The 27089-nt window shown below is 42.4% G+C and overlaps 2 protein-coding genes across 2 annotated transcripts in view; both read left to right on the forward strand.

Moving 5' to 3' along the window:
- The window catches only part of LOC308096864 (solute carrier family 41 member 3-like), a 511014-nt gene that overhangs the window by 177772 nt on the left and 306153 nt on the right, over positions 1–27089 (forward strand). The gene's annotated exons all lie outside the window — the stretch shown is intronic.
- The window catches only part of chchd6a (coiled-coil-helix-coiled-coil-helix domain containing 6a), a 107012-nt gene that overhangs the window by 61968 nt on the left and 17955 nt on the right, over positions 1–27089 (forward strand). The window contains exon 8 of the mRNA XM_080444359.1: positions 6535–6670. Within this exon, the coding sequence (XP_080300485.1) occupies positions 6535–6670 (136 nt within the window). The remainder of the gene's footprint in view (positions 1–6534; positions 6671–27089) is intronic.

Genomic DNA, 27089 nt, shown 5'->3' on the forward strand with positions numbered 1-27089 from the left:
ACTCTTGTATAAGATGTAACGATAACAATCTTGAATCTCTATCTATTAACTTACAATTGAAATCGATCTGATAAATAGGACTTAAACCAGCTCAAAGGAGTTCCTTTTAATGCCAATGAAATGTTCTAATCTCTGTAATAGGATGTGATGGTGTCTTAACGCAGCACTAAGGCCTAACAAAAAATTGCAGAGAGAAGTCATTTTCTGATTAGGAGGTTATTTGCAACTTTCGCCAATGCTGTCTCTGCGCTACGATGTGCTTTAAATCCTGACTGAGTAGTTACACAGGGCTGACTGTGAATGAACTTGGTGAGGCAATGAGCAAACGGGGACCAATGGAAGAAGCTTGTGTCACAGATCTCGAGGGCACTCGAATGATGATGATGATGATGACATCCTGACTGAAGATCTTGAAATAAATTAATGTTACGTAGAAAATCACATATAGCTGATTGTGCGGCTGCTTTCTCAAGGATCTTGGAGAGAAATGGAAGGTCAGATACAGTGTACTGTCAGAATCACGAGTAGGCTTTCTAAGAATAGGTTTAATTATTTACATCTACCTTAAAGGGCTGTGGCACATACATGTAGCATGCTACCAGAGACAACGTGATCATGTCAAGCAGATCAGGCACCAACCAAGGTCACCACCTCCTTAATCACATGAACCCTACAATTCCTGTTCGGGGGTTTTTGTTAAAGAGATTTGGTGTATAAGCGGGACTCCGGCCAATGAAGTATGGTTTAAAATGAATTAGCCTAGTTGGATGTGGTATAACAGACAGGTTGATGGTTTAGATGAGTATATGCAGGCTGCAACTGTCCCAAATGCTCATACGCCCGAGGACAGACTGATACAGGTTGAGGGTAGGACTACGAGGTCATCAATTTTGTCTCTAATAGTATTTTATCGTTAAATAAGGTCATTGAGTTGTTACTACTGAGAGCTATCTGAATACGAGGATTGAGTTATGACTCTTTCTCAGCTTGACCAAACCGTTAAAAGGTCCTCTATTAACCAACAAGCCTTAATATACTTTGTCATACAACGAATATTGAAAATAGCAATCTACTTGCTCATAACGCGCCGCATCGTGATTCTTTGTGAGCTCGTAGGCTTCGCAATGTCTTTGCACATTTGAAAACGTTTTTGCCTGTTGAAAATGAGTCATAGATGGCTCTGGCCTTCCTGAAAGGGCCTTCCTGCCTGTTTTAATACTATCTTGCCAGACTAAGCGAGAATCTTGCTTCTCTGCAGCTGTGTGTGTGTGAGTGTGCGTACTACGTGCGTTCGTGCGTGCGTGTGTGTGTGTGTGTGTGTGTGTGTGTGTGTGTGAGTGTGTGTGTGCTTGTGTGCGTGCGTGGGTGGGTGCGCGCGCGCGCGCGCGTGCCAGCTAGGTGTGACGGACGTGTTGTAATTGAATCGCCGGGGCTGGCGCTCCTCTGCGAATCAAAGCCTGAGAAGAGCCTTTAATTTGCTTTCAATTAAAGGCGCTGTTAAACACTCCTCAGAGAGCACACCGCTGCAGACGGCTGTTGTGCGGAGATGGAGTGTAGACAAGCCAGGAGGTTGTAGCAAGTCTAGCGTGCAGGAGGTGGGTCCTTGTGTCCGTGTGTGTGTTGTGTGTGCTCAGCTCCATTCCACAACGGGCTGAAAATAATAGTCTTCGTGATGTGTGTGGTTGTAATGTATCTGTCTCTACCTTAATCAGTCAAATCACTTGCGCTATGGCACCTCGGCAATGAGTCTGTCATTGTAATGCCTAATTTCTTTGCTCTGTTTGTAATGTAAAAGGTTTGTAAAAGGTTTTGCGTGCCGACAATAGCAGTTGTACAAGTTCACAATGTGTTGCATGCATCCACGACGCATTGTGAGCTTGTAGATCGGCTATTTGTGGTGCGCTACACCATAGTAAGTATTAATCAGGCTTTAGCCATCACACTGACTGACAGACAGACACTGGTGGAAAAAGTACTCAAATGTTTTACTTAAAGTAGTACAATGCAGGTCCACAAATAACGATTTTTAGTATAAGTATAAGTATTATAAGTATTTATAATATAATAATTTATATCTGCAAAGTAACCAGTAACTAAAGTCTTCAAATAATTGTAAAGGAGTAAAAGTACAACATTTGCCTCCGAGATGTAGTGGAGTAGAAGTAAAAGAATAGACAATTGGAAATACCCCAGTAAAGTAAAAGTACAGTAACTCAAAATTGGGCTTAAGTACAGTACTTGGGTAAATGTACTTAGTTACTTTACACCACTGCAGACAGACAGAGACCAAGACAGACAGACGGAGACCAATTACGCCACAACCCACATATCATGCTAACCACTGCTGATTTAATTCCTCAAAGCTCGCTTCTCTGCTTTATTTGATCAAAATTGAATTATTTCTCAGTCAGTTAGCTGTGATTTCTTGCTAATTGCACCGCTCTGCCTCGTGGCACGGTAGCGTACATATGTAGCTCATGTAAGGCATGTGGCTGGAGAGTGGGCGTTAATTTTTATTTTCTTTGTCTTTCTTTTTCACGCCTTATTCGGTTCAAAGTCACTTTTATCCATTTAATTGGCTTTGGCTCACAATGCCATACACTGTATCTGCAATGCATCACATTATAATATGTACATATGTATTTTTAGATTATTCTTCTGTTGTCAAAAGATGGACAAGTTTAGATGAAGTATCATACTTTTGTTTTAAGCAGTGACAGAGTAACGCTAGTAAATGGGGACATTTGTTTACTTAAATTTTTGCTGTTATATCGTCACTGTTGGGCAGTTGTGTACTGTACGTCCAAAAACTTAACTTTTCAGGAAATGGAAAATAAATAACCTGTGTTTTAGTTATTATGTAGTCAACTCTTGTTAATACGTTAATACTTTTCATTTGTTAAATATGTATTAAGCCCACAGACAAACTTAACCACATTCAACTTAACGTTGCTATTTTGGGCATGTCATTACAGGTGAAATTTTTCATTTTCAAAAAAGTTTCAAAAATAGCTGATCTGAAGCTTGTTGATACTATACAATGTTTCTTCCCGACAGTGACGATATACACTTATATACAGTACTGTATAGGTGAAGAGAACATACATGCATCGCACTGCCTGATAATTAATTGTAATTAACTAGACCATACCCGTGGGGGGATATGCGCACATGATCTGGCAACCCGGGAGCCAGCGAACACAAAAACGCTTTTTTGTGTAATCGGAAAACGGGTTTTGCTGTTAGTTGCACATGGTAATGGTCAATGGCTGTGTGCAAATGCAGATCAATTGCTCCAGCCACTGAGGAGAACCGGGCAGAACAATTTTGGCCTCACCACGACACCATGCACCCATGCACTATGAGGTTTGTCGAATTATAGGAGGATGCATCACACCAGATCTCAATCTCCTCTCTCTTGATTTCATGACCATGAATGTGCTCGGCAAGTTTCATTACATTTTAAGATATCTAACGTGCCAGCGGACAATCTGTCCTCACGGTGGCACTAGAGGCAAATCCCTGGGAGGCATGAAGGTGCACAGTAAATTCCAAGGCATTCCAGCCAGTAGAGATCTACCAACTTGAAGCCTAGCTTCCCTATTCTGAGGCTAACATTTGGCAAAAAATAGCAGATCCATAAGCTCACAGCGCTTTGCATTTCGTGCGTTGCAACGTTGTAGATCGTCTATTTTCAGCGAAGACATTTAGTATAGAGTGAAAACAGGAGAGGGCCGAGTATAGAGCCCTTGGGAATCTGGTCAGCTAATTATAGGGTTTGAAAGGTTAAAGGACCAAAGTGGACGACGTAGCTTCTAGATATTAGAGCACAGTGAGATCGCTGGGGAGATTGAAGAGATTCACATCTCAGAAGTAGCAGCAAAATGAGTCAGCGTTCCAGGGGGTCCCCAGAAAAAAATGGCAGTTCAAAAATGGCAAATGTACAAGCTCACAGCGAGCTTGTACTGTACATCTGCTATTTTTGAATATTTTTAAATAAATATTGGAACATTTTGCATGAATTTGATTTTTTTTAACACAAATCTCCTCTTCTGGGGGTCCCTCCCTGGCACATTATCTTTTCAGATGGGGGTCCACGGCCAAATACATATTCATTTGGGGGTCCTTGACATGAAACGGAGTTAGCAGACCCAGTGTTGCGGTGTGTGGAAGCTCTCTCAGGGTAGTGGGCTAGCTGCTGGAGACATTCCAGAGGTCACTGATGGAACAAGAGAGGTTATATGAGTCCGTTTTGTAGGACTTTTAGACTTCAGTTAACACTCAAGATATTTCTGGGCATGAGCCTTTCCCCAGGCTTGGTACATCTCCAGAAATCGCTGACATGGACAGTCTTTCTAAGTCAGGGTTTGGGGGGGTGGTATAGGGATTAGCCCTGGACTCTGGAAATTGGAAGAGTCTGTACAGGGCAAACATCAACTAAGAGGCCAGATGGACAATCTGGGGTTGGGACTGGAACTTAAACCAGCTTGGAGAGCTCGCATAAACCATCATTGACAAACTGGTGCAGGGGATTTGCAATGGAGAATCCTATGTGGGCTCATTGCGGTTAATGCCTCTGGCTATGAAACGAATCAATGTGTCACTATTAACTGTCCTTTCTGTCGGCAGCAGGAAACAACTCACTGATTCACTGATTTGTGTAGTGCAGTGAGGGTAAATGTTTAAAAAACACTTTTGAGAATAAGCGCCAACTGATTATTTCATGTTCGCCAGGAGATTATTGCATTCGGCCGTGTGTGTGGGTGTGTGCATGCGTGCGTGCATGCGTGCGCCTTCAGCAGACTTGAACTGTTAAATTCTGTCAACGACATCCGTGTAATTTGACGAAGTTATAATTGATCACTATACAACGGGTAGTTCCGACCAAGCAATCTGATTGGTTCAAATAGACTCTCTACCCGTGCTCAAACGAGCATGACCAGCACACCTAGACGTTCTCAAATGAACCTAATCAAAATATAAAAATCAGCTGTGCTGATCAGACGGAGTCTCGGTAGAGCAGAGCTGGCTAAGTGGCTAGGCTTGCAGTTTGCATGGGAAGATTGCAGACGCAGTATAGCTAAATCTGGCATTAAAAAAAATCGAATATCTTAATTATAATGAGATTGATTTAACAGTTAAGTTTTGTTTCTCTGTGTGTTCAGATTGGGAAAAGTTGTCTAGCGCTGACTGGACTGGCTGAGTAAACTCTGTCTCTGTCAGAGACCCATGTGTTTCCAGGATAACAGAGATAACACTTGCAGAAAGGTTGTTTTGAGAGCGAAACGCCCCACAATATAAATACATTTTTATATGTTTTATTGTGATGGTAACTGTTGTATAATTGCAATATCACACTCGAGGGTGGCTTTACCGTGATTGTTGGTACTTCAGTGACGCGGTCAGGAACGAGGGGGGAGCCGAGTTACGCAAGTGCCAATAATGACGCACACCCTCTCGTGTAATATTGCTTCAATTAATTTGTCCTAGATTGACAGAGTGAGTGAGAGAGAGACAGACAGACCCACATTTTTAAACAAGTGATTAAAAACAATCAGCTTTAACCCTTTAAGACTGGGAACGCATCTGTGTGTAATTTTTTGATTCCTTTGGCAAAAATAGCAGATCTACAAGCTCATAGCGCGGCACTCGGTGCCGCGCTATGAGCTTCTAGATCTGCTATTTTTGAAAAATCGTGGCAAAATCTTGGATCATATATTTCTTAAAGGTAGGGTAAGTGATATTTTTTGGTTAAAACAAAAAGTATTTTGTTAAAAGGTTAAAATACTATATTCTGATTGTAATCATTGCTATAGAGTGTTTTTTTCAGTAACAGATGTCTCCCCGTCTCTCCAGCTCTTTAATAAACAGAAAATCCATTTTTCGGTAGGTGTCAAAATCTCAGCCAATCAGGAGAAAGTACCCATTTTTAAGCTTAATTTGTATAGTGTTCCAGTTCCAATTTTGTCTGCTCATTTCTTAGTGTCATCACTTCCAATTTCACTTGTTTAATCTGTATCCTGATTGAGTTCTCTGTCCTGGTTGGATAAAATTGGAAATGAAACTGAAACTGAAACGAAAATGCATTTTCTGTTTAATAAAGAGGTGGAGAGACAATGAGACTCCTGTTACTGAACAAACACTCTATAGCAATGAGTACTATCAGAATATAGAGCTATTTAACAATTATTTTAACCAACGCAAATCACTTACCCTACCTTTAAAGCGAACATTTGTAAAATATTTAGTTCCAGGGACCCCCAGAAGAAAATATTTGAGTTACAAATGTCCACAAATTTTTTTTTTATATTTGCACAACTTTTCATGATTTTTCCAAAAAAAAAACTCTGTGCCATGCTACGAGCTTGTATATCTGCTATTTTTGAATAGCCAAAGAAATCTAAAAATGACACAGATGCTGCTTTCCCCGTCTTAAAGGATTAAGAACACATTATTAGTTCTTATTATTAGTAAAAAAAATAATTACGCAATCTCACCCTGATCTTACCTGACGGTGTCGCTGTTCCTCCGCAGAGCGCGTTGCACGGAGGGGGTGTGCCCAGCTCTGCAGGCCCAGATCTTCACCTGCTACAAGGAGAACAGAGAGCAGACACTCCGCTGCTCAGACCTCGCCAAAGAATACATGCAGTGCATCGATGCCGCGAAAAAGGTGAGCGCTCGTACGAGTGAGTACATGAATGAAATGTAATAATGACAACAATTAAAGCTGCACTATGTAATTATGTATCGGTACATCAATGTTTTGAATGTAAAAGTGTCATTTGGACATCTGTATATGATGTCTCAGGAACAATTCAAAATGCAAGCTTGTAAATCATCTATTTTCGAAGAACGAATATGCAGTACATTAAGCCTTACCCCCCGGCTACACTGGGCATGTACTGTAATTGATCGGCTGCCGTGCTGCAACTATAATGACTGGCCACCCACCAAGCGCGAGAATGCCACGTGTAGGTCGAGCGTAAGCTCCGTAGAGTTCTGCACGACAATCCTAAGTCTTCCATTTTTGCATGTGTGCTTAGCCCATTTACATTTTATTATACTATTAAACAAAATATTGTTTTGTCTTTCATATTATGAAAGTCTTGGTCAGAAACTCTCAGGAGGAGCAGAATGGCCAAGCGTACATCACTCACCAGGGAAGGAATGAGTGTATTAAATATTCAAATAAAAGGCGTGAACTGTTGCAGAACAATAAAAGAAATCTGGACAGATATGCAAAACGCGGAAATTAACTAAGCTATTGTCAGTAACTTACCTGGTGTGTTGGGAGAAAAAAAAGCACCTTCTCTTGGTCTGTACGCAAATATAACAAATGCCAAACGTTGCCTTGGTGCCTAGCCACTAACAAGCTGTGTGCTTTCTTTCCGTTCCGCTCCACCAGCGATATGGATAGTTGGCGCGCCCAGCGTAGCCCGGAGGTTTGGGTCAAAAACAACTGCTGGTTTGTCTCCACGCGGTCCATGCTTGAATGGCCGCTCCAGTGTTTTGCATAGCTGTCATTTGATGTTTTGCACACATTTGTGAAATCTCTGGATATTTTAGCCCACTAAGACCTGGAACGCATCTGTGTCACTTTTTCATTCGAGCTAAAAAAGCATTATTTTACACTTTGGCTATTAAAAAATAGCAGATATACAAGAAAATGTGTGCAAATCTTTGAATATATATTGTTTAAAGCGAACGTTTTTAACTCTTAAGGTCCTTACACACCGGGGCGATTTTTTTCATGCTAATAATATGTTTTTTTTAAAAACCTTATAAAGTCAATGCAAGCTTCCACACCAGTTTCGCGGAGCGAAAAAAGCGTCTTTTAATTATTCGGAACGAGTCCGAATTTTGCGTATATTCGCATATTCGCCGGTGTGTAACCGCCTTTATTCTTTGCTTCTGGGGGTCCCTGGAACAAAACTTTTTGAGATGGGGGTCCGCCAAATACATATCATTTTTGGGGGTCCTTGACATGAAAAAGTTTGAGCACCACTGATATAGAAACACATTTTTTTCAGAAAACTGTTGGGATTCAGAAGACATTTGTAGAACCGGCTTCAGGTCTTAAAGGGTTAAACTACATGAGTGTGTTGCTCCTCAATTTTCGCCGAGTGACACCGTGGGAGTTTTGAGAGTCATTTTTCAGAGTCAAAGATGAGCTGATGTAAAGCAAAGAAATGCAAGTCCCCCCCCCCCCACAGCCAAACCCAATGTGTTGGCTGTGGGACTATATCTTTCTGAAAGTGACAGGCTCTCAGTGGAAGATAGTACGTGTTTGCAGCAGTATGGTCTTGTCATTCCGGGTGTGTACCATCTCACTTCTAATTTTAGAGAGCAGAGCAGGAAAGATGTCAGTTATAACGCAAAGCAAAAGAAAAGCCAGTTGTGACGCCCCGGAAACAAAAAAGGTAGAGAGAAAATAGACCTCATGAGTTGTCAGCAATGCAGTTATTCTACTGTTTTTCACAGCGTTCCTCCTCTGTGCAAGTTGTGGGTGCCATGCTTGCTGCATTAGAACGACATAGTTACCCTGCGGAATAGTGTGAAAGTTTGTTTCTCACACATGAGTTGACGGACTCTTGTTGTAAACAAAAGCCTCTTGCCAACAACAGACACACACACACACACACACACACACACACACACACACACACACACACACACACACACACACACACACACAGTATACATTCTCATTGTAACGCACTTTGGGCAATGAGTTCAAATCCTCCCAATTATTTACACAGTACTGTAGATTTGACCGTAACATTTTTTATTAAGGATATTAAGGGCTTAAAGAGTATTGGATTCCTGCCTGGTTGATTAGTGGTTTGACATTTCCAATACAGTATAATTAGAGTGCTGTGTGTGTTGTGAGCTTGTAGATCGGCTATTTTTGGCAAAGAGATTTGGTGTAGAGGGGAAAAAAGAGCACACACACAGGCAAGGTCAAGTTTACTAATTATATTTAAGTGGTTAAACAAGTAAGACGCGCGAACGCGGTAAGCGAACGCAAAAAAAGAAAAGAAATAATGAAAAAAAATATTTAAAAAAAAAGTAACCAATAATTTTTTTTTTTTTTTTTTTAATCTGCGTTAAAAGGAGCATCTTGGAAAAATACAAATTCACAAAAAAAAAACTTGGAATGTTTTTGAACAATTCAACAAAGTGTTTGAAGTGCCTGTTTCACCCACTTCCGGGGGGCGGAGCCAAAATCCGAGCCCGAAGTATTTGTTCGTAGACCCCCACTTAGGGGGGGTAGAAAAAGTTTGGGAGCGATTCGGGCACTTTTCATTTAACATGGGGTTTCAATGGGGAGTTTTTAGGAGCCTTCTCCGGGGCGTGGCTTCCGGGGGAAGGGGCGGGCTTAAACGCAACCTTGACAGGTGTGTTCAGTTTTCAAAGACCTTTCATTTGATGTATGGTACGTCTAAATTGGACATTTACTTATCTCAGAGGAGCTGCACACAGGCAGTGCACACAGAGACACAGAGACACAACCTGAGCACGGTTTCATAGTAAGCTCCACTTGCGCGGAGGCGCGCCCTTCCGCTGCGTTCGCAATAATAGTCTGAACACAAGTAAGACGCGCGAACGCGGGAAGCGAACGCAAAAAAATTAAATAAATATGAAAAAAAATATTTAAAAAAAAGTAACCAATAAAAAAATATTAAGAAATACAAAGAAAATCTGCGTTAAAAGGAGCATCTTAGAAAAATACAAATTCACAAAAAAGAAACTTTGAATGTTTTTGAACAATTCAACAAAGTGTTTGAAGTGCCTGTTTCACCCACTTCCGGGGGGCGGAGCCAAAATCCGAGCCCGAAGTATTTGTTCGTAGACCCCCACTTAGGGGGGGTAGAAAAAGTTTCGGAGCGATTCGGGCACTTTTCATTTAACATGGGGTTTCAATGGGGAGTTTTTAGGAGCCTTCTCCGGGGCGTGGCTTCCGGGGGAAGGGGCGGGCTTAAACGCAACCTTGACAGGTGTGTTCAGTTTTCAAAGACCTTTCATTTGATGTATGGTACGTCTAAATTGGACATTTACTTATCTCAGAGGAGCTGCACACAGGCAGTGCACACAGAGATACAGAGACACAACCCGAGCACGGTTTCATAGTAAGCTCCACTTGCGCGGAGGCGCGCCTTCGGCGCGCCTCCTTCCGCTGCGTTCGCAATAATTATGAATAGAAAAAACTATAGATAGTGTTGTCAAGCAAAGCTATCCATGAAATCTATAAAAAAGGTTTAATCTGCAACACAATGGTATTCAACATGTGGTGGGGGCCCTGCTTCATATCTCTCTCAGCTAACGCAGTGGTTCTCAACCTGTAAATGGTAAATTTACGTAGCGCGTTTATCCAAAGCGCTTTACATAGATTGTGCATTACATTCACCCATTCACACACACACACATGGCAGAGGAAACCATGCGAAGGCACCAACCTGCTCATCGGGAGCAATCAGGGGTTCAGCGTCTTGCTCAAGGACACTTCGACACTAACTCTGGGGGGAGCCCGGGATCGAACTGGGAACCGGCTCACGGCTCCCACAAGGCCGCTCTACCGGCCACTCTGCCCCTGAGCCACTGCCGCCACCTGTGGGTCGGGGACCCCCCAGGGAGGTCCTCACATGATTTGTGGGGGTCCCCAGATGATAGTAAAGTGACAATTTAAGGACGTTAAAGGACAAACTATACTATAAAACTGTCAACAATGAAACAATTGTCAACTAATAAGAAAGATGCAAACATTTTGAAAACTCCTACAATTCCAAGTGCTTATCATGGTGGGGGTCCCCAGCTCAAAAATGTTTTTTGGGGGGGGGTCACAGCCTGAAAAGGTTGAGAACCACTGAGCGAAGGGGTTCTTGGCCTGACATTTTCTGAAGACCCCTGTTGTGAGGTGATTCGTAACATTGTACTGTATCTATATATGGGAACGTCACAGCCAGTGTTGCCAGATTCTGTGAGAGAAACAAGCAACCAGGTCTAGGAAAACCAGCCCAAAAGAAGCGACTATGGGCCACATGAGCACTTTAAACATATACATCAGCTATTTGAAAAAAGGCAGATCTACAAGCTCACAACGCGTCGCATCGCGACGCGTTGTGAGCTTGTAGATCGGCTATTTTCAAATAAAATCTTGCGGGGAAATTATAATAAGCAGATCTGGCAACCCTGGTCACAGCTCTTGGATGATAGTTAGTAAGGGAACATAAATTAGATCACATTGTCACCCCTAGAGATGAGAATGAGCTACAGTACATAAAAGAGAGTTTTTAAACCTGTGTTATGGATTATCGTGCGTCATAATGTTGCGTGTATGATGCGTCCTCTGCCCACCTGGTGATCCAGGGGGTTGAAACCAAAGCAGCCCCGCCATCTGTTTCCCAACAGAACTGTTATTCTGAAGTATCAAAAAGCTGAGGTTTCTCGTACTATATCAACCAGCGCAGAGGCTTCATTTTCCAACTTCTCACAGATATACTGACAGGGAAAACAGAGAGCGAGTGGGAGTTGGAATCTGATTGTGTGAACTTTGTTGAGGTGTAGTTGATCATTCTGTACACGTACCCGCTCTGTACCACACACGCATGCACACACACGCACACAGGCACACACACACACACACACACACACAGACACAGACACAGACACAGACACAGACACACAGACACGTCACACAAACACACACGTCTCGTCCTTCTCTGTACCTCACTGATGTTTTGCTCTGTTCTGATCATGTTCCTCCCAAGATACACTAATACTGCATCTACAGTACTAATCAGTTCACTTTCTCATGAACTTTGTGTGTGTGTGTGTGCGTGCGCGTGTGATTTCCTCTGCATATTAGCTGGTGTGAGATAACAGGGATTGAAATGAACACCCTTTGAAGAAGCTCTTTATGAAGAACACTGTCACAACGTGTGTGTGTGTGTGTGTGTGTGTGTGTGTGTGTGTGTGTGTGTGTGTGTGTGTGTGTGTGTGTGTGTGTGTGTGTGTGTGTGTGTGTGTGTGTGTGTGTGTGTGTGTGTGTGTGTGTGTGTGTGTGTGTGTGTGTGTGTGTGTGTGTGTGTGTGTGTGTGTGTGTGTGTGTGTGTGTGTGTGTGTGTGTGTGTGTGTGTGCGCGCGCACGCGTGTGTGCCTTTCACACACACACACACATATATATATCAGTCCAGCCTAGCCCACATCAAGGTACTGTGAGCCGATTGGCCCCGAGGCATCTCTGTGACTTCGACCTTGTCATATTGAAAGCTCAGAAAGTTCTGTGCCTTACGTTGTGTCCTTAGGAGCTGTCACAGACACTTTGGTTATCAATGATGTCCACGTCTTTAAGCCTACAGAGTACAGTCATCAGCATAGGCTGTGATGTTATTAGTCTGAATGTATGTGTCACTGGGTTGACGGCTGACGCCCAGACTGCGTCAACACATTGGGTGACCCTTGTGTGTAATTTCTTAACGTTTAGGGTAGTCCGAATCACGTGACGTAATACTAGCCATGTGGACTCAACATTGACAACGCCACTAAATACATTGAGAACACGTTCAAAATAGTGTGCAAAAAGGCAGGCAGTAGACCTCAGAAGAGGACTGAGCGAGGCACTAGCCTGCTTCAGCGCTGTTCTATTTGCATAGCGATAGGGTGGGAATCAGTTATGACACAGGATGGCAACCGTGAGGTTTCCAGTTCGATCCCGGGCTCCCCCAGAGTTGGTGTCAAAGTGTCCTTGAGCAAGACGCTGAACCCCTAATTGCTCACGATGAGCAGGTTGGTGCCTTGCATGGTTTCCTCCTCCATCGGTGTATGAATGTGTGTGTGAATGGGTGAATGTAATGCACAATCTATATAAAAGCGCTATATAAATGCACCATTTCCCATTTTACACGTCTTTGTCAATATGGCACGCGAAAGTTAACGTGACCAAGCGTCAACATATGACGAGTTGGGAGTGGTCACTCTGTCAGCCTGTGTGGGTCTGTATGTCAGTGTGTAGTTGAAATGCAGTTGGAAATGTTTTAACTAGGGCTGGCGAAATAACTGAGTTAGATTATGTTCAAAATGTTCCCGCGATTAACGCATGCGCAGAATGATCCGCCCCATGCGTCCCATAATAACACCCACTCTGCGCTAGTTGTCGTCGCTCTGTTATCTGATGGTGGATAAGATCCAAACAAAGATCCAAACGAGAACATGCGTGTGGCCCGATCTGGATGGGGTTATTGCCAGTAAAAGATCGCACAATTTACGTAGGCAGCGGCTCAAAGCACATAGCACAACGCCGTGAGAGTCAGAGTCATTAATTGGTTCTGTTCCCACAAAAATATGGGAATTTTTGGGGACATAGTTACGAATGGTGATTAATCATGATTAATCAATTATTAATCTGCCGTTAATCTGATTCAACATCTTAATCGTTTGAACTCTCATTGTTATCGGAACGGAAGTGCATGTTAGATGACCAGCACAGAAGTGAAACCTTCATTAAGGGAAGTCACAGACAGATAAAAAGAGCTTCAGAGGTGTGAAGGTCGCATTAGTTGTGTGTAGAGGTGGAGCTTCATGGTGCATTCCACTGGCTGTTCTCTGATCACAGTCACAAAGTGGGATGCTGCACATCAAAGGGGAGTGTGTGCGTGCGTGTGTGTGTGCGTGTTCAAAGATTGTGCTGTCTGACACTAAACAAGTTGGGATTCCTAGCAAGTGTGTGTGTCGTCGGAGGAGGGGTGAAACAGCTTATTACTGTGCATCTGACTGGGTTCTGACACGGCCTCCCCTGGCGAAGAGGACCACGTGCGCGCGAGAATGTGTGTGTGTGTGTTTTAGTGGATAAATGAGTTGAGGTTCTGACAGAGTGTACAATCTACTCCTTATCCACTGGGAGACATGGCTGTGATATCGTCCGTGCACTTGCACCACACACACACACACACACACACACACACACACACACACACACACACACACACACACACACACACACACACACACACACACACACACACACACACACACAGAGACACACCATTTAGCTGCAGGCCGGGCCTCAGACGGAAGGCGACTTTGACGGATGCTTTGGCAAACACAGAGGACAGAGAGAAGACAAATAAACGGCAAGAAAGAAACGAGGGAGAGAAAAAAAAAGACTGAAAGAAAGGAAATTACAGGAACGTAAAGTTTAGATACAGAGAAGGGAAAAGTAGGAAAGCATAGCACGAAGAAAAAAGACAAACAGAGCAAAGCGGTAAAGAAAGACGGGAGCACAAAGACAGAGAAAGCTCAGGAGAGAAACAACGCAGCGATGGAGAGATTCAGAGAGAAGATGGAGGGCTGGGGCGCGCGGCGCGGTGCGGGGTAAGGCAGCGTGTCTGATCGCTGTATACGCCAAGGTCAGAATCTGCACAGCCGAGAGTTTGAGACCTCTGAAACTTTTAATGCTGTTTTTTTCCCCTTCAGCAAGGCCTTGTGCACACACACACACACACACACACACACACACACACACACACACACACACACACACACACACACACACACACACACACACACACACACACACACACACACACACACACACACACACACACACACACACACCGCCAGCCTTGCTTAGTGCAGAGCATCATCAGAGAAGGCTTTAGATCTAATGCCCAGAGAGTTACTCCACGAATCTAAACCTGTCAAGACATAGTGGAGAGAGAGAGAGAGAGACAGACAGACGGAGAGAGACAAAGAGAGACAGAAAGAGACAGAGAGAGAGAGAGAGATGGAGAGACAGAAAGTATACTATTACGAAAAGTATAAAACGTATAAAACTTTTATAGATTGGTGGTGCTGAGGTTTGGATGCCCCCAGACTCCCCTTTACTGCATTGAAGCTCCTGAATGCCGTTAATAAACTTTAAAACTAGCCGTTAAATGTGGAATGAAATGTGAAATGAATGTGAAGTGCACTAGTTCTTCTGACCCTAAAATGTTATCAGAAACCGTTTTTGTCGGGACTGTACAGGTAAAGCAGACATCGTTTCCAGACATGCCTTTTTTTAATCAGTCTTCTGTGTGTGTGTGTGTGTGTGTGTGTGTGTGTGTGTGTGTGTGTGTGTGTGTGTGTGTGTGTGTGTGTGTGTGTGTGTGTGTGTGCGCGTTAGTGGATTCTGACAGTGTACAATCTACTCCTTATCCACTGGGAGTAAGGAGTCCCGATAGCATAGTGTTTAGGGTGCATATACCACATGGGCACAAAATGCCTTTATCACCGAGTCCCTGGTTAGATTCAGGGCCGGCTCGACCACTTTTATTTCCCCCCAACTCAATTTACAAAAGCACTTGCACTCAAAGGACCACGATTCATTTATATGCATTTGTGTGAATTAAAAAAGCTCAATCAATCAAATGCCACACAGAGAGTTTGATGTCGCTATGGCAACACAAATGTCGGAATGTTTAAAGTCCCACTGTGTAACAGCCATTTCATTGCGATTTTCCAGAATGCAATTTAACCCATTAAGACCTGAAGCGGATTCTACAAATGTCTTCTAAATCCCAACAGTTTTCTGAAAAACGTATGTTTCTATATCAGTGGTGCTCAAACTTTTTCTTGTCAAGGACCCCCAAGATGATATGTATTTGCCCGCTGACCCCCATCTCAAAATATTTTGTTCCAGGGACCCCCAGAAGCAAAGATTTGAGTTAATAATGTTCGCTTTAAAACAATATATTCAAAGATTTGCACACATTTTCACGATTTTTCAAAAATAGCAGATCTACAAGCTCATAGCGCGGCACTCGTTGCCGCGCTATGAGCTTGTATATCTGCTATTTTTGAATAGCCAAAGTATAAAATAATGCTGGGTTAAAACAAACCCATGGAAGTACCGCTCCAAAACAAACGCTGCAGGGTCCTAGTGCCGAAGTTAGTTAGAAAGCAACAACAATGTTTTCAGAAATGGTACATAATAACTTCATTAATAACGTCATTTTGATTCAAACCTGTAATTTAAGGAGTGTCTTTACACCCCGATCATCTCGCAGCACGCTCCCATCAGTCAGTCTTTTTGTCGTCTTGACGATTAAACGTGTTTAATTTTCTTTATTCTTGGCACATGCTCATGTGAACGTGTCACAATGCAACGCGTTGTGAGATGTAAATTGGCTATTTTCACTAAATATTCACCCAAGAATAGGGATGCTGCATGGGTTCATGGTTAAAAGTCATATTTATGAGAGGATGAACGATTTAGAAATGTTAGGTTAGTTTTGCAAGAGGGTAAAACATAACAACGCCCTGATGGCTACATGCTAAAGACATCTAGGAGAATCCAAAAATGCTTGCAGCTTCCGGAAGGATTTGTTGGTTAAAAAAATAACTCAGGTCTCTCCGTTTCCCTCTGGTAATCTTAGAACAGATCTTGACAAAGCGGTTCAGGCTGTTTCTATCTGTTTGCTGTGAGGCTGTGAAACCAGCAGATAAAGGAAACGCTGAGAAGACTCTCAACAACAAAAGAGTGACGTGCCTGAACAGATTGTTGAAGGTTTTAATTATTGTTTTTAACCTGTTTAGACCAGGAAATAATTTTTTGATTTATTTGGCTATTCAAAAATAGCAGATCTACAAGCTCGTAGCGCGGCACCGAGTGCCGCGCTACGAGCTTGTAGATCTGCTATTTTTGAAAAATCGTGAAAATGTGTGCAAATTGAATATATACTTTTTAAAGCGAACATTTGTAACTCAAATCTTTGCTTTTGGGGATTCTACAAATGTCTTCTAAAACCTAACAGTTTTTTGAAAAAAACGTATGTTATCTGTATCAGTGGTTCTCAAACTTTTTCATGTCAAGGACCCCCAAAATTATATGCATTTGGCCACGGACCCCCATCTCAAAATATTTAGTTCAAGGGACCCCAGCAGCAAAGATTTGAGTTAAAAATTTTCACTTTAAAAAATATATTTTCAAAGATTTGCACACATTTTCACTATTTTTCAAAAATAGCAGATCTACAAGCTCGTAGCGTGGCACAGTGCCGCGCTACGAGCTTGTAGATCTGCTATTTTTGAATAGCCAAAGTGTAAAAAATGCTTTTTAGCTCAAATGAAAAAGTGACACAAATGCGTTCCAGGTCTTTATGGGTTAAATTATCGTTGCATCGTTGTTGTGTACAAGTACATATGAGTAGATTTCTCCCAGTGCTGACTATGTGGGCAGGTGAGGGGTGGTGGGGGACTGAGACAGTCAGTGCTTGGGGTTTTTTCTCTGATCTTTCGTAAGCCTACGAGCTTTGCTGACACAGCATCCGTCGTATATATCCTGTATGGAAAGGGAAGCTCGCGTCCACTGATGTGCTCGGGCTGTCCGCACCAACCCTCTGCATTGCTTTGCGGTGGTGGAGGTCAGTACAGTTCCCATACCAGGCAGTGATGCAGCCAGTCAGGAGGATGCTCTCGATGTGGTACCCATAGAGATATGTTCTATCTGGAGAGAGGGCTCAGAGAATCCCTGCCCACTTATTTCAATGAAACTTGCTCACCCAGCGCATACTCCCTTCCAAGCCCCCGCTTGGTGGTATCTCTCCTTTTCAGGGTTTTGATGACATCATGGGCCCATAAGCATGTACATTAGTGTCCTTTATGCGTCTATGTCACGAACTAGTGGATAGATGGATAGATAGATTTCTTTATTTTTGTGTCATGCACCAAAAGGTGCCCAGCCCACATGGACCTATAGGACACAACATATAAATCATTGCATAGGTGTACAATATAGAAATACTCCATTTCAAACATATAGAACAGTCTTTCTTCCCAATACAAGCCTTACATATCCAGTCTGCTAAAAAGAAAATACTTTTCCTTAAACATAATTCCAGTTTTTCATAATCATCTAACCAAAAAAGGTTAACACAAATAGATGACATTTACAAAGAGATAAATGTCTTAATTCCTCATATAAGGGACATGGGTAAGCCCTGTGAGTCCAGCCCATTGGTCAGGCCCGTTTTGCTCGTTCATGTTTTTTTGGGAACACGTGCCCCTCCTGTTATGCAATGCCCGTGGTACCCGTTGGCAGAGTACTCAGTGCAGTACCCTATCATAGAACTTGGAGGCCAGTCTGTGATCTGTGCTCCAGTACTCCAATGTCTTACTTAAGTAGAAGTATCAATACTGCAATATAAAAATACTCTGTTACAAGTAAAAGTCCGGAATTCAAAATTTACTTGAGTAAAAGTACAAAAGTGTTGGCATCAAAATGTACTTAAAGTACCAAAAGTAGAAAGTACTCAATATGCAGAATGTCCCATTTCAAGTTTTCAAATGTATACAAATATTTTGAAAATAGCAGATCTACAAGCTCACAATGCGTCGCATCACGACGCATTGTGAGCTTGTAGATTGGCTATTTTCAAATGGCCGAAATGTATATAGGGCTGAAGTGGGTAAATGTATGTTTGTCTAATAATAATCAAAATCTACAAAGTAACTAGTAACTAAAGTGTTCAACTAATTGTAGTGGAGTAAAAGTATAATATTTGCCTCTGAGATGTAGTGGAGTAGAGGTAAAAGTATTGGAAATTGGAAATACTCAAGTAAAGTACAAATACCTCAAAATTGTACTTCTAAATCTACTTAGTTACTTTCCACCACTGGTCAGCACTATGATGTCGTATATGATATCAGGTATCTCCATATATGGGCATAAAAGGGACACAGACAGACAGACAGACAGACAGATAAAGATAGAGAGAGAGAGAGGGGTGGGGTTGATGGGACGTAGAACTTCAGAGAAGGACGAGGAGAGAGAAAAGTGGACAGACGCAAAGAGCGTAAAGAGAAAGCTAAAAGGGCGAGAGAGAAAACAGGGAGAGGAGAGGGATGACTCACCTGATGAGAGAGAGAGAGGGATATATGAGGGCTGGGCGGAGGTAGAGGGAGAATATGGAGAGAATGGATAGGAGAGAGAGAGAGAGAGAGAGATGGCAGCTCCCAGAGTGGTCACTGCTAATGATGAAGAATGAGGGGCTGCTGGACATGCTGCTGACCGCACACGCACACGCACACACACACGCACACACACGCACACGCACACACACTTTCCCTCAAATTGACCATAACCTTTTGCCTCCAAACCCCTGGATAGAACAAGTTTGTTTCACTGCAACGCATGAATAGTTAAGAGAACGTCTTGTCTTCAAACAGGTCTAATTAGCCACAGAGTTTCTCTCGCCTCGCTAAATTCATCTGGATCTGCGCTGCAGAAGGAAAGAGAGAAAAAAACACTCTTCTAAGCAAAAGCTTTAAATTAGTGTAGGAGGACATAATTGGGGCTAATTAAAGCTATAAATGAAGTATTGTTGGTATATACCAGCTCAAATAAGTAGCAATGTGTTCTACAAAGTTGCAGTACCATGTACTGTGTACCCACACGCGCGTGTGCATGTGCGCGCGCACACACAGGTAGGAGTGCAACAGTTAATCGAACTAATTGATTTAATTGATTGACATAAAAAAAATTATTTTAACCATGTTAGATTAATCAAAAACACCCGTCCTTGGTTCTGGTGACTCATCCTGCCCTCCTAATGCGTGAGGGGGGCCGTGTTTTTTCAATTACTTTTCCTTTTTTTTCCTTTTTTTTTTTTGGAAAATGAAAAAAATGTAATACAATAAAAAAAAATAAAAAAAAAAAGTAATCGGAAAAACACGGCCCCCTCACGCATTAGGAGGGCAGGGTGAGTCACCAGAACCAAGGACGGGTGTTTTTGATGAATCTAACATGGTTAAAATGGAGTTTGAAGTTACAATGAGTTTGTATAGCAAGGGGGCGTGTCTGATAAAACAAATATCAAATATCTAAATAATGAATCAAGCAACTTAAAAACTGTCTGGGGGGTTCACAAAGGCCTGAGTAGATAAGTGAAATATCCCTTTAAAGTAAAAGCGAACAGAATAATCACTAAGAAAATAATCCATAGTTGCAGCTGAAGATCTGGGTATGAGAGAATGCATGGTGGGTTTTGTAACTGGAGAAGTAAAAGGCTTGGTTTATGCCCTGAATATCAGCTACACTGTCAGTCTACCCAGTGTCTGGGTCCTGCTTGAACACCCCTGACACCTGGCCTAATTAGCCACACAGTTTCTTTCCTTGCAAAATGCATCTGTACATACGCTGCTGAAAGGAAGGGAGGGAGGGGGCACTTCTAAGTGAAACTGTAACTTGGGAGGATGTAATTGGGGCTAAGCCTTAACACATTGCATGCCAGTCGCGTAGATCTACGCGAACCTATTTAAAGCCGCAGCGTGCCAGTCGCGTAGATCTACGCGAACCGCCGATTCCCATGTTAAGTGCCCCAGGTGCACTTTCCGAATTTTTTTGATCCATTTCCGTTTCCGGTTTCCGGTCGGAAACGGAATTATTCGGGTTCCGTTTTTTTCGATCGTATCCGCTTCCTGTCTGGGATCCTGTTTAAAACTCGATTTTCTCTGGTTGTTGTTTTTCTCCTCGCTGATCACTGTTTACCGTTGATCGACTGTAGCTTCAAGATGGCTCTATCCAGCTAGCCGTTTCTCACGGATCCGCTGTGTGTTTAGAACCAAATGAACGCGCACTTTTAACTTATTTAGCGAGGTCTGTGGCGACATGAAAAAAACTAAAAAACAACAATAAAACGCTGGCACTGGTGAGTACATTATGAGATTAAACTCTGGCATGGAATGTGTTAAAAGAAAAGTCTTGTTGACATAATCTTAACAAAAATAAGTTACTATTTGTTCTACTAAGTCCCAGTATCATGTCGGAAATGGGTATTCAACAGAGGGTCCGGGACCCCTAGGGGTTCCTCAGAGAACTTGTAATTATTATTATTATTATTATCTTATCTTTTTACATGTATCACTTGAACACTACTAGCCGGAACATGAGCCGAAAATAGACAGTGCGTGCGTGCGTGCGTGCGTGCGTGCGTGCGTGCGTGCGTGCGTGCGGGGTTAAGTGGCAGCTCTTAAGGTAAACGTTCCATGCTCCTGGCTAGCTGGTCAGAGACTGGCTGTCTGACAGTTAGTCAACCTTTAAGACTAAAGCCAGACTCTGGAAACAGCCATTTAGAGACAGAGAGACAGACAGAGAGAGAGAGAGAAGGAATGGTAATAGAATGAGAGCAGACAGAGAAGAGAGAGTTTTCTCATTGTTACTGAAATACTGAAAAAGTTTGCAGGGATTTCAAACCGATCAAACAAGCAGACAGACCGTTTGTCTCCTGCTTCAGCCTTGAACATGTCTAATGGTGCGAGAGAGAATGTGTGTGAGACTGTGTGCATGTTTGTTAGTGTGTTTGGGCGACACACTTTGAGATTGACAGTGGATTTCTGGAAGTTTGCTCACAGAAAGGTTTGTTATCTGGGGGATGGAACACACACACACACACACACACACACACAGAGCAGGCCAATTATGAGGCTGTATCTGATGTGAAGCAGTGTCGAGCTCAGTGATGTAAGAGGCTATAAACTTTCTCCGTCAGAAAGGTTCCCTTCCATCGAGGACCATGTAGGAAAGAACACTGTCAAATCTTCCCTATATTTCGAAAACAGTGAGATTGGTCTGCGGACACACAGACACAGACTCACAGACCCTCTTCTACACGGCTCGTCCCTCTTATGGTAGGAGCCACGCCGTGAACAAACAAAACAAAGAATCAGGAATACAAAATGACGTTGAACTTTGTGGATTAACACTTTGTGTCTGTCAGCTCTTCGTTTTTCAGTTTGCTTGGCTTCGCCTTTGTTGTACAAAATCGTCACAAAATAACAGATAATCTGTGTCACATTGATTTTTTGATTGGCTGGTTTTGCTACTTTTTTTGCGTGACACTCTTCTACGACGTAGCAGGGCATTCATTTACGAGAAAACCCACTAAGTTGAAACAGGGACACGTACGGTTTCTGCCCGACAGCAACAACATTTCTCGTAAATCCTTTTGTCTGCCGTCGAATCGATTAGTTTGATTAACTGCCGCACCCCGACTCCGCTCCCGTCACTTTTCCCTCTCGCAGTTTGTTTGCCTTCGCAATTTTTACATATTATTATAAAACCGTTTTTCTGCTGTCATTTGTTCTTTTGTTACCCTTAATCTCTACCTCTTACTTTTCCTTTCTTCTCTCACTCCCCCTCCTCTCACCTCCCCTCCCTCTGTAATCATGTCTTTTCTCTGCTAGTCTCTCTCTCTCTCTCTCTCTCCTGCCCTCTATCATTCTTTCTCTCAGACTGACTTTCTCTGTCTTTTCTCTGACTCGCTCCCAAAGCTCTCCAACGCCGCTGACTTATTGATTAGGTTTTCATATTGCCGTGGAGCCGTTCTCTCTCTCTCCACCATGAGAGAACGGCCGTGCCCTTCCCATTCAGAGCGCCATTGATCCATCGCTCCGCCGCTCAGCCCAATGGCAGCCAATCACAAACATCCCCCCACCACCGATCATCGGGACGAGCATCATTATCTGCTAACCCATTAAGGACCGGGAACGCCATCTGTGTCATTTAAAAAAAAAAATTGGCTATTCAAAAATAGCAGATATACAAGCTCATAGCGCGGCACCGAGTGCCGCACTATGAGCTTGTAGATCTGCATTTCTTTTGAAAAATCATGATTTTTTTTCATGCACATTTTTGAATATATAAAACATTTTAAAGCGAACATTTTTTACTCAAATATTTGCTTCTGGGGGTCCCTGGAACAACATATTTTGAGATGGGGGGGGGGGGGGGGCGTGTGGTGGACCAATACATATAATTTTGGGGGTCCTTGACATGAAAAACGTTTGAGAACCACTGATATAGCAACATACATTACATTTAAAAAAAAAAAAACTGTTTGGAAGACATTTGTAGAATCACCAGAAGCAAAGATTTGAATAACAAAAATTATGTATTCAAACTAAAGATTTGCAAAAATGTTCAAGATTTTTTTTTTAAATTGCAGATCTATAAGCTCATAGCGCGGCAGCCGGTGCCGCGCTATGAGCTTGTATATCTGCTATTTTTTTAATAGCCAAATAAATCTAAAAATGACACAGATGCGTTCCCCGGTCTTAACGGGCTAATCTTCTGTCTTTTATTGTCTGTTCTGGCTTTGTCGTCCGCCCCGCTGTTAATGTGCTTTTGTGTGTGCGTTATGTTGTTGTTATCTGGCCATTCAATGCAGGTTAGCGATTTTCTAGAAATAATAGCCTTTTACTACTTTTTTGAAGTGAATTTCAGGGTTTTTATTTCTCAATGGGTTCTTTCTTTCACCTTGTGATTGCGAGGTGGTTGCGATAGCAACGGCTCGCGGTGGAATGAAGAGCTTTCAGAGACAACGACCCCACGCACAACTTCCATAAAAAGTGCCGTGGAAAAAAGTTACTCGTGGCAGGAGTGCACAAGCAATTAAGCACTTGAACTCTATGGCGTTCCTATTCTGGGGCGACGGTCGGCAGAAATAGCCGATCTTTGGAAGCTCGTAGATGTTTTTTCTGTGAAGACACCGCATTTGGTATACAGAGACAAGAGGAGGGCGCCTAGAATAGACCCCTGGGGGACACCGTGGGGTCAGTGTCTGTCAGAGTCTGTATTAAAATATATATTGTTGGTGTCGCGTGGAAAGCTTGTATGTCCAAAACCTCATAGCTCAACCTCATAGCTCATAGCGCGGCACCGAGTGCCGCACTACGACCTTGTAGATCTGCAATTTTTTTCAAATCGAGAAAATGTGTGCAAATCTTTGAATATATAATATTTTTAAAGCAAATATTTGTAACTCAAATCTTTGCTTCTGGGGGGTCCCTGGAACAAAATATTTTGATATGAGGTCTACGGCCAAATACATGTTGGGGTCCTTGAAGTGAAAAAGTTTGAGAACCACTGACATAGCAACATAAGTTTTTTCAAAAAACTGTTAGGATTTAGAAGACATTTTGGAGAATCGGAAACTCAGGCCTTAATGGGTTAAAATTAGTGAATAGTACTTTTATGTGACACTCTTGTATGATGACGTACGACATTAATTTACGGGGGAAAAAAACATACAAAGTTGCAACATGGAGATACAAGCTTTCTGCCCGACAGCAACGGAATTATGCGTGTGTTTGCACGTGTCCGTCAGAGTCGGTACATGTTGCTGCCGTAGCTGGAGAAAGAGCAACGTTAACGAGCCAGATAATTATAATTAAGCCTCACAGCTGACATGCGATACCGTATGAACAAACCTGTGGGAGTTAAGCCTGATTTATACCGTCTTGTACTTATACAGACTTCATACTGTACATATAGGTGAAGGCTATGAAGTCTTAGTGTGTGTGTGTGTGTGTGTGTGTGTGTGTGTGTGCGTGTGCGTGCGGCTCTTTTTATGGGCCCTTATAGACCCTTTATATCAGACCACGTCACCCTTACATCATGCGGGCATGCTCACGCAGGCAGGTTACAAAAGAACCCCACCGCTCATAAAACGCAGTGGAAAAGAAGAAGTCACTGCGCTCACGTGTAAAAATGCATTCCTTCAACGTTTGCCTGCAGTTTTCCTCATATATATGTGTACTGTACAGTGTGTTTTTCTCCCAGTGTGGAGGAAGAAGGCTTATTAGAATGTGTGCCGTGATCTCTCCTTCTTTTTAATGTGTACTCCTTGCAGTGGTGGAAAAAGTACTCACAGTTTTTACTTAAGTAAAAGTATCAACAGTGCAATGCAGAAATACTCTGTTACAAGGAAAAGTCCGGAATTCAAAATTTACTTGAGTAAAAGTACAAAAGTATTGGTATCAAAATGTACTTAAAGACGGGGTGCCGTGATTTTCAGTGATCCCCCCCCCCCCCCCCAAAAAAAACAATCATCAGGTATTATGGTTATACTAGGAGGAAGATTTTTTCCAAAAAAGTGTACAGAAATTGTTGAAATTATGTTTTTATGTGGTCACGCCTCCAGTTCATTAAGTATACCTGGTTCTCACCTTAGCACCTCCTCCACCACCTTAGCACCACCCACCTGTCCTAGTCTCTCCTACTCCTCATGCCCACACCTGTTGTGTTATGATAATGAGGGGGAGGGTATATTTTTACTATGTCACTAAAGGGCTGTTTTTCTATTGGCACTTTTGACCCTCAAGGTTTCAGCCTCCAGGTAGAAACTCAAAATAGTCAGAGAAGACATAAAACACCATTAAAAACACCACCAGGGGGCTTAATGAAGTTCTATCAACCTCATAGATACATGAAAAACTGAAAAAGTGCAAAACCATGGCACCACCTCTTTAATATAATAGATAATCTGAATTTAAAGCTACGATATGTAAGTTTAATGTCCAATCTGTGATTCGAACCCGGGTCTCCTGTGTGCGAGACCCAAACATCTACCGCTCAGGCCAGAGGGGAACCCCTGCTGCTTGGTCAGGGGGGGGATATTGTGCTTATGAGCTTCAGACAGTACTACTTGTCGACCACTGGGTGTCCTACCTAGCGACACCAGGGTCTCAATGTCTCAGTGGAAGAGCAGGGAGACCACCTCCAACCACTGCAGATGTGTTAGTAACTACTGTAGATTGTATTAACTCATTCAGTGCCAGGCTTATTTCAAGCTTGTTGATCCCTGTGCCAGGATAAGGCTATTATTTTACCTTTTAAATTGGTCACAGAGTGTTTGTCTTCAGTGTGATTGATCCCCTGATGGTTGCTAATCACTGAGGTGCTTCAGGTGTGGTTTCACAAATGTCAACGAGGTCATTGTGACCTCGTTGACATTTGTTTTTTGATGTTTGAAAGTGTCTCACTCAGAAATACAGTGTTTACAATGGTAGGAAAAATTTGATTTTTTTCCTCCGTTTATTTTTTAACATTGAAGTGGATGGAGAAAAAACTTTTTGAAAATCGTTTTCTCCTAGTTCCTTTGAGATTAAAAAAACCCAAAAAATAAAAAAAAATATTTTAATTTTTTTTTTTTAATAATATTTTTTTAATAGGTGACGTCAAAAGACGTCATTGGCACTAATGGCACACTGAAAACGGCCGTCAAAAGACGTCATTGGCACTCAATGAGTTAACATACTCTATATTTTTATTCATTTAAGTCAGTACCGCATTGCAGCTTTAACTAATAGTGTTTTTGCAGCCTTGGATCTTTTGGCAACAAGGATGTAGGTTGCTCTGGCCTTTCAATCTGAAGATAGCGAACGGTAATCTGAACTTTAAGAGCTTCTGTCTCTCCCCTTTCTTTTTGAATTTCGAAGGTAACTAACTCTCCGGATGAAAGTTGCAATTTCTCTCTCTCTCTCTCTCTCTCTCTTTCTGTGTATGTGTCTCACCCTGTGAGAGGTCTGGCTCCTCTCTCTGATTGCTCCTCTGGTCTTTTGCTCAACTCCGAACGCCATTGATTTTTGTGTTGCTCTTTCATAAACAATAAAATACCATTGTGTCATTCCTTGTAGCTTCTGGCATTCACTCGCTGAGCTGTGTTGACAAGCTCTCCTTCATGTCAGACATAAAGGTACTTTTTTGTAGTCTTTCTTGCCTCAGTCATCTGTTATATTCGGTGTATCTCTATAATAACGTTGAAGTTGTCTGTCGGTCTTTTAACCACTTAAACCCTATATACTGTATACTCGGGTCTATACTCGTCCCCAACAGTTTACACTCTACACTATCTTCTGTGAAAATGGCAGAGCTACAAGCTCACGGCGTGTCACATGTGTTGCGAGCTTATTAGATCTGCTATTTTTGCCAAATGTTCATCCTAGAATAGGGAGGCTAGGGGTTCATGTTGGTTAATCACGCCTCAGGTCGGTGTGTTCTGTTCCAGGGAAGGTCTTGGACAACTTCTTTAAGTGTTTAAGTGAAGTAAAAGTGTTTTTACTCTCATATTTAACTATGGAGATGCCTGACTCGAGAGGCCATAAAGTACTGACTGGCCTGTGTGGAGATAACAATCTCATCTCATCACACAAACAGTAAGCATCAAACACTGTTGGTCATGACAAAGAAACAGGATAGGAAAAAAAAGAAATAGTAATAGTTCATCATTTAAACCCTTTGGGTCAAGGGTAAAAATTCAATGCCTCCCTTC

Source organism: Gymnoscopelus braueri, assembly GCF_963280865.1.
Source record: "Gymnoscopelus braueri genome assembly, chromosome: 12".
NCBI classification, from domain to species: domain Eukaryota; kingdom Metazoa; phylum Chordata; class Actinopteri; order Myctophiformes; family Myctophidae; genus Gymnoscopelus; species Gymnoscopelus braueri.